Below are 19,291 nucleotides of genomic sequence, written 5' to 3' on the forward strand. Positions count from 1 at the left end.
AAAGAAGAAATTCAGGAAAGGCAGACTACAACTGGACTTCACAGTGTAAAACAAGGCCTGGTTTAAAGCAGATCAGAGCAAGAAAGCCACCAATTAGCTAGTCATCTCAATGAACACTGATACCCATCCATGCAAAGTCCTGGGAGCTTCAAGTGATGCTGGCAAGCATTGTGTTATTCATTGATGAGCCATGAATTTGCTACTATGTGTTGAGACACCATGCTTCCATCTAACACATGCCTTATGTAGAGACTGTCTCCTACAGTAACTTTCTACCAAGGGATTCATTTAACTTAAATCTTCAGAAATAAGTCGGTGTACAGATTCCCATTCTGCACTCCACGAACCCATACGGAAACCTTCTGATGAAAGCTAGCACTTACAGTTCAGACTCTTAAGGCTTAGAAACATACAAGTGAACCAACTGACTCCAACAAGAGGGGTGGCATGCGCCTTGAATAAAGTCTACACAGTTCCCATTTTCAGAAGCATCCGACATTAAATTTTGTACTGCAGAGAATTATTTTGCTTTAAATTACTTATTTAGGGAAAGTAATCTATTTACATCAAAGTTTAAAATTTACAGCCAAAGTCAAATCTGAAGTAGTCAGTTTGAAGTGGGAATGAATGAGAGATCCAAGGCTCTGAATAAATAATTTGGTTTACTGTCCTTTACATACAAAACATCATTCATCATGTGAAAAACACCTTTGCAAAAGAGTAAACCCATTTTGAACCTTTGCATACACTTTTTTCAACAAACTGTTGAAAACAAAGACTAAAAGTTTAGCAAAAAATTTTTTTTTTGCTTTTAACCAAAATTTCAAAAGCACCTTTGAGATGTCAGTGTCTAGAAGATGTTTTTAATCAGTATTTTCGGATTACTCAATATTTCAGACTGATGGCAGCCTTTAAAAGATTGTATGTGGATGGAAGGTAGAAAAGAAGCCAAACATTGAATGTACAATACTTATAATTTTCAACAGATGGCACTTTATATCAAGAAATCTACAGTGTCTAATTAAGAGAGAGCAAAAACAATTGGATGTATAAATGCACTGCCAAAGTCTGCATCCAAAAAAGCCCAATATCCTTAAATTTGAAAGAATAGCTCTATAAAACTGAAACTACAAATAAGGAATCTAAAGCCAAACAAGAACTCTGAAGTAACATGCTCTCTCAGATATTAATCACAGAGATGTTCTTCATGAAGGCAGTATATTCCCATCATCTCTTCTTCTCAGACAAAACTTACAGGTAGAGCTAAATTTAGAGATGGCACAGAAACATGACTATAGCTGTTACTATAGCTCATAAGAGAACAGAGAGTCCTTTTAGTAATATTACTTGGAGAGCACAGTCTTGTGCAGAATTTCATAGGTGTTTTGATGCCTAAAGCTACACAGAAGATTTTTAGAACCGCTTATGAGACAACATTTAAAGAAATCCATGGGGAGCTAACTTATCTTCACTTACCTGATTAGTAATTATAGAGAAAGTCACTCATCTTGGAGATACAGAGAGAAAGGACAAATGGCAATGGACAGACGTTGCAGCATGGGAAATGGTTATTAGGAAAGTTTTCATAACAGAGTAAGTATTGAAACAGGCTACCCAGAGCATCTGAATCTCCATTTCTGGAGTTATTCAAAACTCAACAAGGCCCCAAGTGATCTCATCTAGCTCCAACAATAGCCCTGCTTTGAGTGGGATGTCAGACTATGAGAACACCAGTCCCTTCTAGGATTTTAAATTGTTCAGAAGAAATTGCAACACAAAAGGATGAGACCCAACACCACATCTTCAGGGTATAATTTCTGAAAAATACTCACTCAGTTATAACTGAGCTGTGTTCTCCCAGAGTCCCAAAACAAACCTTCTCACAAAACTAGAGAACATGACCTTTTAGCCTGTGATGATGACATTTCAACAAGATGCAGGAGGTCCTCTTTCTAGTAAGAGACTGAGGACCCTGTCTTGGTCTGAATCTTCATTCTGAAATAAAACAAAGAAGTTAGATTTTAAAGTCACCTATTTTTCAGCTGTAACATCTGGTTAGTGGGCAAGTTTCCCATTTCCTAACTTCATTTATATAGGATCAAGTTAGCAGCCACAGTCAAGGATTATTTACTATGCTAGACAAAAAAGGAACATATCACTTGTAAATTGTGAGAATTTACAATTAGATGTTACCATTTTACAGTATTCACTACTGTTAACAATAATCATGCCCGTATGTAGAAAATGTAAGCACCTAGAGTATTTCCAACATCAGTTGGCACGCGTACAAAATTCTCCTATGTCTGAGCTGAATCCTTAAGGTGACGTGACAAGGTCTTGGAACAAATGAGCTTTTCTAGGTACATTGAAAGGTTTTACTAAACATTATTTGTCCCAAAAACTTTTCCTGGAATACATAAACTTTTGTAGATCTACTGTGTGTACATAAGTATCGCTAGAAATTCCACACTGAATTTGAAGCAGAGAAGTCTGCTAGTAAACTAACACAGATTAAGTTCCCCTTCAACACCATGTAAGGGCAAACTTGTACAGGAAGGTATAGGAGAGGGTAGTGTAATACCTCCACAGCACCTTGCAATGCAAGTACTGGACCACAAATGCCATGATAGCAATATTCTTTCCTGTTCCCGGAAGAGGCATTCTTTCTCCTGATCACAATCAAAAAAAAAAAATTTAGGTACATAAGACTTATTCAACAGAACAACGAACAAACAAGAAAATACAGCAGAAATGGAGTAACTCCAGGAAACTGAAGGATTCCAAACCAGATACTGGCAGTCTCAGGCTAGAGCTCTCACAAAACCACAGCTGTAATTTTAGCATGCTTTTTCCCCTTCACTGTTAGGAGCAGATTCACCTCTGGCACATATGAAAAACTCCATACCTAGATGAACTGAAACACAGCTGTTGCATACTATGTACATTCAGATACTTTACAGTTGACTTTAAGACTGATCAATGATTTTGATGTCAAGGAAAGCCTTACTAATCTGGTATTTACAAACTCTGCTCAGAATGAAGAAGTTGCTTCCATACAGCTTCATCCAACCTTAATGCTATAAAAATTTATGCCTCGATCCATCTAATTATTGAGAGATTTCCAAATATCTGATTCAGGCTGCTTCAAATCTTCTCCCACTAGTCCCTTCAGGTTCAAATCTTCAAAAAATTCCAGGCGATGACTGCAAAGAAAAGCAAAATTAAAAAGTTGTAATTCTTGTAGTCTGTGTCTTAATAAGAGACAGTATCCTCAGTAAGTCTAACTCATTTCTATTTTCGGGTTTTCCTGGACAGGAACATAACCAGCATTCCATGTGTTCATTTTCCAAAACTGAAGTTTATAAATAAAACACACTACCATGTTTCTGAAAATCTTGTACTGGAAAAACACAGGGCAAAATTCTCAGCTATGAACAAGCAACACAGCACAAAGTGAAGTTAAAGTGCTCACCTTTTAAACTCCCTCAGCTTATGTTGCCTGGAACTGCAGTAAGAGCAAGCGCACAGTGATAACCCGCTTTACGACTTATCTGCACTCCAATAGAATAAAAATCTGCAACTCCTGACCATTTGAAAAGTTGTATCACAGGGATATTCTTTCCTTACAGAAAAAGGGGAAGACTGGATAACAAAGCTAGCAAACATTTTTTCCCCTCTAAGTTTTATTTTCTTTTAAGCATTATGAATCAGTTCTTGCTAAGAATTTCTCCTTTAAGCTACCACACAGAAACAATAGAATGAAGACACTGAAGCCAATTGCTAAATAATACTTAAACAACTGCCAAACAGTAGACGGAACATCTGACACTAAACTCATCATTTTAATAGGTAAATGGAATTCTCTTATTGGGAAAAGATTTCTAAGAGTAAAGACAAACAAGGAGCAATGAAAGTAGCAAGGAGCAACCTCTTCACATAATTGCATCTTCTATCAATGCCTGAAAAGTCAAGGATTTTTTGAAAGAATCCCTTCCTTAAAAATATTACAGCCAGTTTACCAGAGAAAAATAAATAGTACCTATTTCTTATGAAACCCTAAGAAAGGAAATTTATTTTATTAGCAACAACTTACAATTTTTTTAAGTAAACAGTTGCAGAAGCAAAGTTTTCCTTAAACAAACACAAAAAGGGCAACTTATCTAAAATTTACTTACCTGGCTGCCAATGTATGTTTAGTAACAAGTTTGCATAAGAACTATAATGTATCCCCTAAAGCTAGTTCATTTATACAAAATGCCCAGATGTAGCAGTTTTTATCAAATCATCTCAGCTTTACAGTCAAAGAAAATAAACAGGCCTAAAGCATAGTTTAAAAATCAAGGTATCATAGTTTTTCCTTTTGATACTGGGTAACCTTCCATTACACTTTTCAGTTTAGTCTGCCTTTTCAAGTTTTTCCCTAATATGGAGCCATCTGTAGAGGTAAGGTTGTTTACAACAGTAGGGGAGAAGCAAAAGAGGTCTCCTGGAAATGTATCTGGTAAAATGAACACTAAATGGCAATTCAGGAGGTGCTGGAGGAAAGGAAAAAGCAAAACAACCTCTCTATGATTTAGCTGAGAAAGGTGATAAACAGATGCCCATGGTGTTAAATACATCATTTTCTATTCATCTAAGGGATGATAATACAGAAATCAAGCACTAATTACAGCTATCTGCCACAGTGCTTTATAGAAAGCACAGTGCCAATGGATCTGTGGCTAAGCAGTATAATCAAAATACTAGCAGCACTCAATCAAAGAAAGCCAGATTAGCTTTCTCTAAGTATTCCAGAAATAGTGCAACTATATTACAGAAAAGCTGATTTTATGCTTACAAATCTGGTTTCCGTCCTTCCTGTAGTTCATGTCGAGGTACAGGACAAAGCACTTCATATTTTCTTTCTTCTCCTGAGCCATGAATTGCAAATGCATTGAACTTGTTACTGAATGGTGGAAAATGATTCCAAGGAAGATGAGCTTTACCCTCCCATTTGGTTTTCATTCTGGTCACCTCAAACTCTAAATGAAGTTCTTCCTGTTAAACACAGAAAAAATAAACAAAGATAACGCCATCTTCTAATCAGGCAACAAGTACTTAAAAATAACTAGGTCTTCTGTACACTATGAATGTACTTGACCTCTCACTTCCCATACTCTTGCAAGAAAGCAGCAGCAACAAGTGCTGTCCATGGCTGCCAAAAAAATCAGAGCATTATTTTCTGAAAATTATGCCAGTTACACAATTATTACTGCACTGTTCTCCCACAAATACGTACACTCCCCATATTGGAACAATTTGTAGTCTTCCTCATACACACACTTTAAAAGCATTAGAACTCAAATTGCAAATAACGTTTGTAACTTTCAGAGTGCTGTACTTAGAGACAAACTTCAACTTCTAAATATTGTCCAGTTCTGTCATTCAGGAAAAATGCTTCTACAACTGAAAAAAAGCCACCAAACAGACTGTCAGTATTTTATAACTGTTTTGTAATACCCTGAGACTTTCATATCCCCCTAAAACAATTCTAGTTTCATGATTCATGCCATGCCAGACCTTGACTAGCTGTGTACATGCTATTGACAGCTTCCTAACTAATTGAAATGCTGAGCCATAACTGTAACTTCAAGAGCTTTTATTTCTAATGCTTATCATCATAAAGAGCTTTAAAAAGCATTGTAGTAATCTATTCACTTTACCACTTCCAACTTTCAAAACAGTCATCTTGATGCTGCAGAAGATATGGCCTATCTACTAACTTATGTTAGCTCTTTACAAAGTAAGAAAAGTATCACCACACAGCTATTTCATCCAGTATGCTTGCTGTGAACAAAGCTGACCAGGATAAAGTGATCCTAGTCAATCATATGACCTGAAAGCCATGTATGGCTGTTGAACCACCTTTCGGAAACACAAAGTAGAATTATAATGGTGTTTCTCAACAGCAATGACATTATTAGAAAGCTTTAGTTAGAATTATGATTATTTTGGTTTTACATAAGTCTACTTAGTATAATCATACCAGAGAGGTGCTAACACTGTTTTAGTAGGGCTTTAATCAGAATAGTTCAATAATTAGGAAGTAGAGAACCACTAGAAACAAATTCTTGCATTATTCAAAACAGGTGAAAGTGACAGTATTGACAGGAAGGGACAAAGAAAACAGCATTACTATAAGAATATTCCCCATTCCATTTGGGTACAGTCTTGAATCATATTTTATAAGCTGCTATCTATTTGTTTCACACTCTCCCAAGTCCTCAAACAAGACTGTGGAAAACCAATTAAAATAGACATAGATTCTCCACTTCTTAACACAAAAGCAGAACCCATCTTTAGGATTTCACTTCTACTTACCAACTGCAAATGCATTTATATATACACATATACTCCACAAAATTATTTTGATATTCAAATATGTTAAGCCTCTGTATTCCACAAGTTTTATCAGTAACTCGGAAACTAATTTTGATTGCCTACACTAGGCACTTGACTAGGCACTCTTCCTTGACTAGAGAGAGTCAGCCTCATCATTCTTGAAATCAATCCAGCTCATTGGACTCCATTTCTTCCCAGCCACTGAGTGACATAACATATTTGCTTCTTTTCCCAGTCATTTGTATTGTTGCACTACTATAAAACAACCACTCACCATATGGTCAGCAGTGCTAGTGATGAAAATCATTTCATCACCTAGAAAAAGAGCACTGCTCTTGATACAGTTTGGGGTAGTTTTCACCTGAATATAGCATGAGGCTTACAGTTACTTAAGGAGCTGTTTAAGGATAAGGCAGTGATCGCAACTAAACTCTTTCCTGGACTGCTCTGGATAGAACAGAATAGAAAATTTTTACTTTACATTTCAGTACAAGCAGTACTGTGACCAAACAAACTGAATTAAATGTCACACACTCACAACCATTAGATCAGTTAAAAAAAAAATAACCATCGCAGACTCTTAAATAAAGGCCAGGCATATTAACTACAGAGGAATATTAGTGTCTGCACAAATCAGATATAACTGCAGAAGAGTTACGCCTACCTTCATAGTCCCACAGTCTCCTAAAAGCTTTCCCCGGCTCTCCAAGTGGTGCTGGAGAAGGGAGCACTAACTTCCATTAGCAGTCACACATTGTCTGACTTCAGCCCAACTGTTGTTGGCTCATGGCTCACAGGTAAACCATTCCATGTGTGTTTAATTGTAAATTCCATCTTCATACACTACATAAACAAGAAAGGAAGGTTCTGTCACTATCATCTTTGACTCCATTTCAGCACCAACTACACCGTTTGCTTGGCCAGGGAAAAAAAAAAAAAACACACTTTTGTACAAAGTCAATAACCAAAGCATGTTTTTAGATATTAGAAGAACTGAAATAGTTTAACTTTTCAAAGCAACTAAATAAGCAGTTACATGAATGCTTTTCATAGGTTTTTATACTTGCATGGTAACAAATCACCCCAACTCTCACCAAGTTTAAGGTATTTCAACTATGTATTTAAATAAACACCTTCCAAAGCCATAAGAAATATCTATGAAGAGAACACAAAGCCTCCACTACAGGACCTTAGATGATTTGGTGTCATGAGAAAAACAGACTGAGAAAGGCCTTTCATGAATGAGATACAGGAAAATGAAACAATTAGCTAAAGCTTTTCTCCGGTCATTGCAAACCAGCCAAACTAAAGGATTTCAAGTAAAACTGCAAGCACATATTGTTAAACACATTGAATGTTTGCAGAGGAGCAAGGACAGAGAATACTGCACTCCAACAGCTGTTGCCACTTCGAAACATACAAACCTTAGAAATAGCCTTAATCTATTTAATAAGCAAAAGAACCAGTAAAGCCCAGTTTCCAAACAATTTTAAAGCCCCTGGAGCCTTACTCCTCCTCTTTTTAGTATTACAAGTTCATTCCATATTGATGGTTACTTTTTTTCATCCACAAAAGCGATCCTTGATTTGTTCCCTTACACATCTAGCCATACAAGAAGGGAACTGGCAGTACATAGCCCAGCTGAGAATCAAAGAGTTATGTGAGCAGAAAGATGCTAGCTCAGTACCTAAATTGTAATCATGGTGGGAAACACTAAATTGGATCATTTAATCTCTACCTCACTACCTGCTTCCTTGGGACTCACAGAAATGTAAGTGTAGCTTACCACAATCTGCAAGTACTATTAACATGCGTAGCACACAAGATAGAATGTAACTACATGCATCACACTTCTCTATATGCCATAGCCTTGCTCTTATGACTATGTATTAACTGTCTCATATGCTCTGCAACAGACATACCAGCCAGCTTCTCTTCACTGACGGGTCATCCTGAAAAGCACCAGATCTCCTCTCTTTCTAGCTATTTTACTGACCTAAGCTCAATGACATAAGTAGATATACTCACGATCAAGGAGATGATGAGGTGACCAAAGAAGTGTGACAGATTAGGGAAATTTTGAAACAATAGATTTAATCATTAGATACCTTAGGAAGTCCAGTAAAAAAGGAAAATCAAATATTGTAATACCACTTTGACAAGGCTGCATTTAAATAAACTGAAAACTAATTAAATTCTTATATCAGCATTTTAACTGCATGATAAGTCAGACGGGCATCAGATGTGCTTTATGCAAGAGACCTGGAGTAGCCCTAGAAACTTTGAAAGACTTTACCATTATTAATGTTTGCTCCAACTCAAATGGCAGGCAAGTTTCTGGAAGTTAGACTGCACAAGTTAAGAGAAAACAGTCATTATACAAAGCATGGGAAGACACCCAAGAGCATCCTAACAGCCCACCAGAAAAGGGCGCACAGTCCAGTATTAATACTAACGGGAACAGGCAAAGCTAAATCACCACAGTTTAAAACAAAAAGAGATAATTAGTTAGGTATTCTAAGCAAGTACAGCAACAACTCTTCTGCAATAATTACAATGTATACCACCAAATCAAAGAGCAATATGTTAACAAACAAGTCCCTTTCACAACACAAACAGCTGCTGAAACATACTCAATGCGCTACTTAGCCTTAAAATGATTTAGAAAATATTAGTCCACAGAAAATGTAGGCAAGAGCTGTGGTTTTAGTTTTTTAAGCTACAAACACTGAGCAGCATGAGCATGAACTATCCACAGATGGTAAGGCCCTGCCTACTCTTTTCTGAATGAACAGAATCCCTGTAAATTGAGTACGTCCCTTGTGCACTTACCGTGAAAAGAAACAAAACAGAATTTCATAAGGAGGATCACTTACTCAAAAGAATAAAGTTTAAGAGAAGATGGGTGCATCTAAACAAGTTAATAAAGTGTTATGAACCCATTTTATACTACATTATGAAATTAACATGCAGTTAGAAGTGGACATTCCCTTCTATCATTCAATTTCAATTTGTGACAATATATTTAACTATTTGCATTCACTAGTCAAGGTAAATATCTGAAACACCTATTTGAAAGTACTGCCACATTTTAGTATTTGAAACTAAACACCTATTTGAAAGTACTGCCAGCTTTCTAATAAAAGTTGCCTGGAAAGATCTTAAAATCTAGAGAGAATTACATGACAAGTTATTGCAATTCCTTCCTGAAGTAAGCAATGTGAAGCTTGCCCTTGGGCACAAGATTCGAAAGGCTGTCTCAAGAAAAGTCATGACATAGCAAAATTAATTAAAAAAAGGGGGGGGGGGCAGTGAAATAATATAACTTGCTAAACTATTAGACACTACTGTAACTGCAGTGCCTAAAACGAAGACAAGACACAAGATGCATCACACATGCACATCCCTATTTGTACCTATACGATACATGACTTTTTTTTTTGTTGTTGTTAAAAAAACCCCTAACTCCTGCAGGGACAACTCACAGTGTACCTAAATGAACATACTGAAGACTTAGCCTGCTGCTGTAAACCAGTATTACTCTTGAATAGAAGAGCATGCAATTTAAAACAATCAAAAATCAAACAAATATGATGGGAAACTGCAAAATATTCATTAGCTTTTGCTAGAGGTCTACACAGTGCTAAGGTTGCTCAATTTACGGGACAGAAGATATAAAATTTTCCAAATTAACAGCCTTTGGTGCAAGTTTTAAGTTTATTACATTCCACAGACTTAGACAAGCTGGTTACTAGCACGTTTGTTAATCATAACAAAAACAACAATACATAGAAATAGCGTAAAGGCAAATTAAAACAGCAAGAGGTCGTCCTCCATTACCTTTTAACACCACACCTCTACCAGTTGCTAATACGCTATAAAGACATGCAAACGCTCAATAGTTTTACAGCAAGTACTTTCTCAGTCACTTAAAAGTAGCTATACTGCATGGCCTCAAGCTACACAGTGCCGAGAGCACCTGGCTGGTATGCTCAGACCCCAGCCGCAAGGAGAAAGCTGCTGCCGCTGCTCGCCGCTGCCACCACCTCTTGTCTCTCCCTACCGAAAGGATTTACGTCTTCCATCCCCGACCCCACCGACGCCGGTAAGAAGCCCAAGAACAAGCAGGAACTAATTACCCTAGAGGTTTTTCTTAATTGCTCCGAGAAAGCAGGGAGAAAGACAGAAACCGAGTGAAGACAGTAGCTTTTAGCGTAGCTAAGACTTCGTTTTTAGACACAGGCATGAGCTCCAAGAGGGCTCCAAGGCGCCTCCGGCCTCGGAGCGCCCTTCGTCAACGGTAAGTTCCTCAGATGTGTTCACCAGGGCACTTCTCACACCTGCAGACACCCGCCTCCCCACCACAACGCTCCGGTACGCGTCAGCTGCCGTCGCAGCGCTCCAGCGCGCATGCGTGTGTGCGCGCGCACGCAGCGTCCCCACTCGCGGTTGATGACCGCTCGGGGCTGGGCCGGCCGCGAGCGGCAGAACTCCAGAGGGAACGGCATTTAGGCGCTCTGTGGGCGCGGCGCGAGGCGGGGTTAACGGCCGCTGAGGCCCCTTGGTGCCCGGAGCCCTTTTCCTCTGAGGCGGCGGTGGTGGTGGTGCAGTTCCTGTGCTGGGCTGAGGGGAAGGTGCAACTGTGCGGAGACTGTCCCAGCCGCAGCTGCGGCTTTGCTTAACGAGAGAAGTGCGAACTGGTGAGTGAGAGAGGTGTGTCTTCCCTGCCTGGAAGTTGGTGACTCTGTCTTTTGAATGGCTCTCGCCTTCTCTGCCCGCCCGTGAGCTGAACGGGCGAAATAGCTGGTTTTTCCCCGGGTTTTTTGCAGGCTTTCTTTGAGTTAACTGAGCGGCGGTGAAGTTTCCCAGGGGAAACGTGGCTACTGAGCTCGGCAGTGGGGGAGAGCCAGGTGAGGTCTCTGCCAGCGGTTAGCTGCTCAGGCTGCCCACCTGCGCCTGACACGGCCTGTCGGGGCACACTGTGTGCCTTCAAAGCACTACGCTGTTAAACATTTTTGGCTGTTAGTGGGTTTATGTAGATAATGGCTTATGTTATAGCTATGATTCTCAAACTTGGTATCTTTCAGATCAGAGGCTAAGTATGCCTCATGAAATAGATAAGGCTTTGAGAGCTGCTCCTGACCAGGTATGTGAACTTGGGGAAGGAAGTAGTAAGATTTATTTTTTTTTTGTAATGAAGTTTTGCAACAGACATCTTTCTATACATAGACCACAGCCTGCTTCAAAGTGGCTTGGCCTTGCATTGGGTCTGTCCCATAACTCTAGAGTTGCTTGTTGTTTTCCCAAGTATAAACAACAGAATAAAACTATCATAACAATGAAATTCTGGTGTATTTAGTACATTTTCAAAAGTTTGTCATATGCAGGAGAACATATCCCTGAGAGAATACTTGATTTCTCCTTTAGTAGACACTTATTCTTATAGACTTACCTTTTTTGCGAAGAGATTGGTCTCTTATTGAGAGAACTTTTTGTGCTGGGTACAGTAAACCCGTCTGAAGGTCTGAGCAGAAGCTAGGGTATGAGCCTTTTCATGATGCCGAAGTGCATGGAAATGAACTTAGCACTTACACAAACCTCTGATTGCTCTTTGTAGAGTGAGATGATTCCCCCTCAGATCCAATTATGCTTTATATCAGAGCATTTCCAGGAAAAAAGAAAAAGTTGGTTTTTTCAAATTGGGCCACCACTCAAGTATTTTTGGGCATAAACCTGAAAGCGATCATAGGGGATATTGTGTATGATTACAGTACAGACAAAACAACAGCTTTGGGTTACATATAAAAATTTAAAACTACATGCAGTCATGTGCATAGTACTAATGTGTAAAGTATACCATTACAGAAAAATGCCCCTGGTGGTGGTGTCGTGTCAGGATCCAGGATGATGGACCAGAGGTAACTGATGCCAAGTGATAAGTGGGAATACTACAAAATACTTGAGAGAAATCATCATATGCCTTTAAAGGTTTAAATAACCAGGTGAACCTGGTCTTACGTGAATATGTTCAGAGCTCTGAACTTGTCTGCAGAGTCTGTTAAAGTGTTCCTGTTGTTGTTGGTTTTAGATACTGTTCGTTCAGTGAACTAAATATATGACTTTTCTTCTGCAATCTGTAAAATAAAGGATGAGATATAAATGAAGGAATTCTCTAGTCTAAATTTTAAGATGATAAACTGAAGTGTAGCTAGGATTGTACTGATCTAGGTAACACAGGTAATTGCTGTCTGTTGAGGTCAGGTGGCTGTTTTTAAAAGTGCTTATTTGACAAGTCTTCAGTGAAGAGTTGCCTATTAGTAAATTGTTTAATAATTATTGTCATTCCTGTTATAAAAATAACTTATCCTCTCTTGTTAGCTTTTAAGGTATGATCCCTCTAGACTAATACAGAATTTTCTGATAATTATTCTCAATTATAAAAAATATTAGGAAGGAAAAAAGATACTAGTAGAACTACGTTATTTTACATTGTCTTATAGGCCACTTTACTGTTGTATGTGAAAGCAGTAGCAGTCTACTCTTCCATTGTTTGGGATTCTATGTAGGAAATATTAATGCTCTCTTAGTGCTTATTTATAATGTCACATTTTCTAAGTTCTGTTATAGAGGAAATACACTGTTAATGATCATACTTTAAAAGTAGTACTTAAATTTGTTCGTTTGATTCTGGTGAATGTCGAGCTTGGATGTAAAGAAGTGACTTTTTTAGATTAAGAATTCTTTGAAACTAGTTAATTATCAGACCAAGGTTTCAGCATTTACAAAACTTATTCTGAGCATGTTTTTCAACTTTTTAGCTTGTCTACTCTAGTGAAGGAGTATTATGAACATGTGGAAGAAATGCAAAAACAGCAGCAGCTTTATTGGGTATGGATGTTCCTAACATTTCAGACTGTAAATTCTTACTGTTTTATAGTATTGGTTTCTAGGCCATTAGTTTTTGTCAATAAAGGAAAGTCTGCCTGCGCCACACTTCACAAACTTACTGGACTGCAGTCTGCTTAAAATGGATGAGTGGAGAGCTTTCAATTAAAAGGTTGGGAGATTGTCCAAATTGCACAGATTACTATTTGGAGAAGTGTTGTGAAATGAAACATTCATGGTTTATATCTCTAGATGTTCTGATGTGGTTGCAGGTATTTTCCCAGGTGATATTCAGATGTGGCAGCTCTTTCCGTCTTTCCTTACAGGTCTGATTTTGGCCATGCAATCCAGCTCAGTCCTGCAAATGTAGTTACACCCAGCCTTCTTCATTCTTAATAATTCTTTAGATTCTAATAATTCTTTGAATGCTCATTATCATGGAGACTGTGGTGGAGTGGGACTGTCTTCCTTTCAGCCACAGAAAAAATAAATAAACTTTTTAATGCTTCATATGATCACCAAAAAGCGAAGTAATGATATGTTTAATAATTAAAACCTGTGGCAACCAGAAAGCAATTTTTACTAGTGATCTACATGCAGAAGGGATCCTCTGGTTTTGATTTAATGCGCTTAATTTGTTAGATCTGTCTATCATAAGGATTCTGCAAACACAGTCTTGAAGCTTGGCTGATTTCAGAAGGCAGTAAAAGCACTATGGTTTTGTTGCAGTAGTTAACAAAACAATCCATTTAACTCACGTAACTGAAGTTTCTCCTCAGTTCATTTCTAAACTGTTTTCTCAAATGCTTACTGCATGAAAGATGAGAGTTATCCACTGTATCTCTAAAAGAGCTTGAGTTAATAAAGAATCAATCTGTAAGAGCCATAAGAACTCCAAAAGGTAAGTTTAATGCTCATAATAACTTCTGAATGCTTTAGGTATAACACGACCTGGTATATGCAGGACTTAGCAGCTCTTAAATTAAAGTAGCATCCTGTGACTTTCCTTAAAGAATTAACGTTTGTGTCACCTGAATGAGTGCTTACTCTTGCATGTTTTTATGTTAGGTACAAATGAGAGAGATGAGACAAAAAATTGAACGAGTCACTCGGGAAAATGAAAGGTAAATAACTGCACTGCTGCTTTTCTTGATTTCTAAACCTTGAAAAGCTTTTTCTCTAGGACCTTGAAATCTTTTGAATCTACTTAACAGTTGAAGGTTTCATACAAGCTCAGTTGCTCAATGTTAGTGTCTTTAAGTGCTTAGTACAGATTACAGCACCAGGTTTGGGAGATTTAACTATATCTGTAAAAGAACTAGATGTTAAACTATTTCAAACTGTCTATTGTGTTTATAGAACATAACAATAGATTTAAATATGACTTAGAAGTAAACAGTATGTACAGATCCAAGATATGGTGTACTTCAGTTGTTAAAAAAAATCCTTGTTAAAGACTTTCCTGAACTCAGTTATTTGAATTTCAGGCTGCATGCAGAGTTGAAAGAGGCTTTTGAGAAGCAACTGGATGCTCTTCCTGTCGTGTCTCTGGGAGCTGATATTCTTGCAGATGAATATATAGTGAAAAACCTTCAAGAACAACTAAATCTGGCAATTCAAGTGTGTGAGAGAAAACAGTACAAATGCTTTATTTCTCTTGTTGTGCCTTGGCAGATGAGGGGAAGCTGCTTTATATCTTGATTCAGAATTCATTTGTTCAGAGTTCCTTGAGACTATTTTGAGGTGCTCTAACATTCTGTAGCTAAATAAACAAGTATTTGTACTTTCAACTTAAAGATCTGAAGGAACTTCTTTCCTAGATTAATATAAGGGGTTTTTTTAAATTAATTTGTGCCTGTGATTTTACATAGTTGACTTCATCTTTATATAGAATTTCTGACCAGGAAATCGATGAAATATTCTGTTCAATTCAAATTTTTGTAGTAGAATAGAAATAGAAGTTAAGACCTCTCTTTAGAGAATGATAGATGAAGGTAAATGTGCTATAATGAAATATTTCATACGAACTATTGTTCTGTAACAGGCAAAGGAGCAAGCAATAGAGCTTTGGCAGACTGTATTACAGGAGCACGATCAACTCCAGCAGCAGTACCAGGAATACCTGACTGAAACAGGGATTCACATGGTTGAAAGGCAAAAGCATAAAGTAATTTTAGTTTTTATGTTTTTGTTAATTTTGGAATCTTTTTATACTGTAAAGATGATGGGGGGGGATGTAGTCAAACTGAAGGAGGGGGGTGCCTACCAGTACTGTTATTTTCTATCATAGCTGTCCAAAGGTGAATGGTTAGATGTGGTCACTGATTCATCAACTAAATGCACTGTTATGATTGGAAAATTCTTTATTTCAAATATATGGGCAGGAACTTGCAGAGGGCATTGGGTCTTAGTGCATATATATGTATATGTGCACAAGATATTCCTGTGCATATAAATGTGTTTGAATTGCAGGGTTGGAAATCATGATATTTCTTTGCCTTTTTTAATTAAGGGGTATGTCTGCTACTGTGCGTAGCAAAAATACTTATAATAGCATCATAGTCTGTGTGGCACTTTAAAGGCACTACTCATATACATATTATGAAAATATGAAAGCATGAGTTTTGGAAGGAGGCAATTTATAACAGAGTGAAACTCAGATACATCTTTCAGTAGCAAATATAATTATCCAGATTACTAGGTCAACAGCTAAAAGCAATCTAATTAAAATCTACAAAGGCATATTGAATTTCCTGCAATGTGTATACATTTTTTGGGAGATGTTTTCAGTTGACTATGAAACTCTATAATTATATGGTCTTTATGATGATAATGATTATAACAAGCTCTGAATTTTCTTTTTAGGATCAACTGACTGGCTTTCAGCGGTTGACTCAGCAACTGCATATAGCCAATGAGAAAAAAGAATCGGTAAGTAAAACTTCTGAAAAATGATCCAGTAAATTATGGGGGGGGGGGGGGAGTGTCCTACTAAAGCCTCAAAGTATAAAAGAAAAGCAAAAAGTCCTTCATATATACCTAGTTGAAAAAGAAATTGTGCCACTCAGAGTTGCAGACCTTTCCTGGGACGAGTCAAAAACCAGGTAGCAGCAGCTCTTTTTTTCCTGAACTTCAAACGCCAGGTTAGCCTGGTTGAGAGGTTAGCTCTTAGTGAGCTCTTTCTTCAAGAAGTCAGCTAACACTTATAATTTGAGTATGTGGTGAGTACGCTTCAATCACACATTCAAAACCATCTCCACAAAGGAAAAATTTATTTTAATTATCATCTTTTATACAGGCTAGCTCTGCCACATGTTTACTGATTCTTAGTTTGGCACTGCTGGCTTCAGTGTCTTTGTTGTCAACCTTTTCAAGGATTTTTCTGAGCAATAATCATCTACCAGTGCTTCATCTGTATACTTACACTATGAGACAACTTAGTCTCTAAGCTTTAGCCCAGGACTTCCCAGGATTAACAAGAACTTTTAATACCGTAAAAAAAAATCAAGGTGAAATCCTGACCTACTCTAGATAGTCTACTATCTTCTGTCTTTATCACTGGAACCCTTTCTCCTCAGATGTGACCTCATGTTAAAATATTCTTGTTAAAATATAAGCCAGATTTCTTTGGTGTGAAATAGTGTAGGTATGAAGGAAAGATTATTACATTCTTTGTCATGGTGCCTCTGTTATTGAAACTTCTTTACTACCATCTTTTCCCTTTCCCCACTTTTTCTATTCTGTTCAAAGCCAGTGAAGTCTTTAAATATTCTTTGACACAGTTTGTAACATATCTAATCATTCTTGCAGCTCGCCTTTAAATTCTTTCCAGTCGTGTCATCATCATTGAACTGTGGTGCTGTAAACAGTACAATATTCCAATGGAGACCTTACCTATCTTGGGTAGTATATTGCAGATTACTACAGAACTGTATCTTGCAAGCAGTTGTCCTGTTAATAAAAGCAAAATAATACACTCGGAGAGGAACTTGTGTACTATGTCATTTCGAAATTCACTATTCTCTAAAGATAGATTCTTTAGAGTTACTGGGAGGTAGCTGTCTGAAAAAAAATACAAAGCAAATACAGTTATGAGCTTTTGAAACAGTTTTGCTGAGGATTTTGGCATTACAGACTGTTTAATCTGCTGTTAAGAGCAAGTCAGTAGTAGGTACCTAAAAAAACAATCACTGAATGCTTAAAATCATAAAATTGGAAAGAGGTGATATGGAGAGGAGAGGAAGTAGAATATGTGAGCTCATTGAAAGAGATGAAACAGATGATGTTAACATAAAGGTAGTCCATTTGTTTACATTATCCAGAAAGAACGGTAGGCATAAAGATGTCATGGGATAAAGCATGCCCTTTCTTGAACTAACAAACTGAAGAATAGGAAGTGAGGACAGTAAATAGATATTTTTTTTTTTTTTTTTTTTTTTTATTGTGGCAGAACAGCTGTGTTTCCTAGATGTGCTCAGATTAGAGGTGTTCAGCATATCTATAAATGAAATGAGATTCAGTATTGAGGCAAGTGTTAACTGCTGATGTCAAGCTACTTAAGGTAGTGAAAACTGAAGTAAACTGCAGAAATTTGCAGAAAGATCTCATAATCTTGAGTATCTGAGTGAATTTCATCTGACATTGGTATTAAAAGCAAAATAATGCATGTTGGCAAGAGGGAGTTTTCACTTTGGTTACTCTGTGATGGTCTTGAAATTAACAGTTACCACTCAGAACAGGTATTTTAGAAGTAGGAAGTGTCTGAAAACAATTGTTAGCAACAGTCAAAAAAGCAACAAGAATGTTAGCAATTATTAGGAGATGGAGGAAAGGAATATCTTGTGTTTAAGTCCACAATACAGTTGCATCTTGAATGCTGCCTGCAGCTGTGGTCATCTCTAATATCTCAATGTAAGGTATATGTAAGATCCAGGAAAGGCTAGTAGCGTAACAAAAATAGGAAATGATTCTTAAATGAGAAGGCAGTTGAAGGGGAATGGCAGCTCTTGCTGGCATAGAAAAAATGAAGGAGTAGCAATTGCTCATTGTTTGTTGTCTCTGCTTTCCATGTGTTCTACTATTCATTCATTGTCAGAAGGTATTCCAGACGCCTAAACTAGGTGGAAATGCAAAGAGTTGGTCTGAGCTATTACGGTTCTCATCTCAGGAAGTTCCTATGCTACCAAAATATGGGGAGGATTAAGTAAAATCACTTCTGCATTTGCCTTTCTAAAATACTCTATCTAAAAGTTGGAGATGAGCCACAGTGTTTAATAGACCTTGCTGGTTATTTTAATGGTATTATATTCTGTAGAAGTGCCCTATCACAATTCTAAACATGTATTTTCAATACAATAAAGAACATGTTACATGTATCTCCTGATTTTGCAGAGTAATCAACAGCTTCTGCAAATTGTAAGAGAACAGAATGAGGAACTACAGAACCTACAAAAACAACTGAGGTATAAATCAGGCAATTAAAAAATTATTAATTATATTTCCTATAGCTTTTTCTAACCTGCTGCTATATCATGGGTCTTGTTTGTACTGTAAACTGCCTTGGTAATGATAGTTACAATGGTTTCAGTTAAAGCCTCTTAAGTTCATTAGAACTGTGTGCATCATTAGTGTTAGGGTAGCGTATTTCCAGTTAGTGTTATTTGTCTCAGCTGTTTCCTGAAATAGTCAACATTTGACTGTTGAACAAAGTGTCAGTATCACAGCAAAATTTACTCTGAAGATAAGTTTTTCAGTAGAAGACAATTTGCTCAAAATCCAGTTACGTAATTACTCATTAACATTCTGAAATTTGAATGTTCAAAGTAGTTTTAAATTTTAATGGTGTTAATAAAATTCACTGTTTCTCAATAAAGAGCAATAAAATATGGGCTCTTTGGAAGTTAAAGGTAAGAGGAGTATTAATTATATTCCTGAAGTATATCAAGGAAAATGAGGAAAATAGCTGTGACACAATTTCATGATTATTTGTATTTACAGCCAGAGTCTATTCAGTGCCAGTTTACTA

At 37.3% G+C, this 19,291-nt stretch overlaps 2 protein-coding genes across 7 annotated transcripts in view; one reads left to right on the forward strand and one right to left on the reverse strand.

The window, feature by feature from the left end:
• Window positions 1-809: 809 nt before the first annotated feature.
• On the reverse strand, window positions 810-10,771 carry C7H4orf33 (chromosome 7 C4orf33 homolog). The gene is given in 8 exon segments (XM_032920087.1): window positions 810-3,203; window positions 4,838-5,037; window positions 5,148-5,163; window positions 5,165-5,195; window positions 5,386-5,445; window positions 7,046-7,101; window positions 7,103-7,224; window positions 10,705-10,771. Coding segments are annotated over 7 exon segments (582 nt in total). The 5' UTR covers window positions 7,222-7,224; window positions 10,705-10,771; the 3' UTR covers window positions 810-3,103.
• A 2-nt stretch (window positions 10,772-10,773) lies between these two features.
• Window positions 10,774-19,291, forward strand: part of SCLT1 (sodium channel and clathrin linker 1) — a 34,326-nt gene continuing 25,808 nt past the window's right edge. For 2 of the 6 annotated variants that reach the window (XM_030493236.2, XM_030493239.2), the window contains exons 1-10: window positions 10,774-11,081; window positions 11,211-11,291; window positions 11,469-11,527; window positions 12,247-12,299; window positions 13,200-13,269; window positions 14,335-14,390; window positions 14,754-14,886; window positions 15,311-15,433; window positions 16,132-16,197; window positions 18,658-18,728. In XM_030493236.2, coding sequence (XP_030349096.1) covers window positions 11,483-11,527; window positions 12,247-12,299; window positions 13,200-13,269; window positions 14,335-14,390; window positions 14,754-14,886; window positions 15,311-15,433; window positions 16,132-16,197; window positions 18,658-18,728 — 617 coding nt within the window. In that variant the 5' untranslated portion in view covers window positions 10,774-11,081; window positions 11,211-11,291; window positions 11,469-11,482. Of the gene's footprint in view, window positions 11,095-11,210; window positions 11,292-11,468; window positions 11,528-11,559; window positions 12,300-13,199; window positions 13,270-14,334; window positions 14,391-14,753; window positions 14,887-15,310; window positions 15,434-16,131; window positions 16,198-18,657; window positions 18,729-19,291 lie in introns of those variants that run through there. The other 4 variants (XM_030493238.1, XM_030493241.1, XM_030493240.1 and 1 more) reach the window with 4 other exon arrangements.

This window comes from Strigops habroptila, chromosome 7 (assembly GCF_004027225.2).
Source record: "Strigops habroptila isolate Jane chromosome 7, bStrHab1.2.pri, whole genome shotgun sequence".
NCBI classification, from domain to species: Eukaryota; Metazoa; Chordata; class Aves; order Psittaciformes; family Psittacidae; genus Strigops; species Strigops habroptila.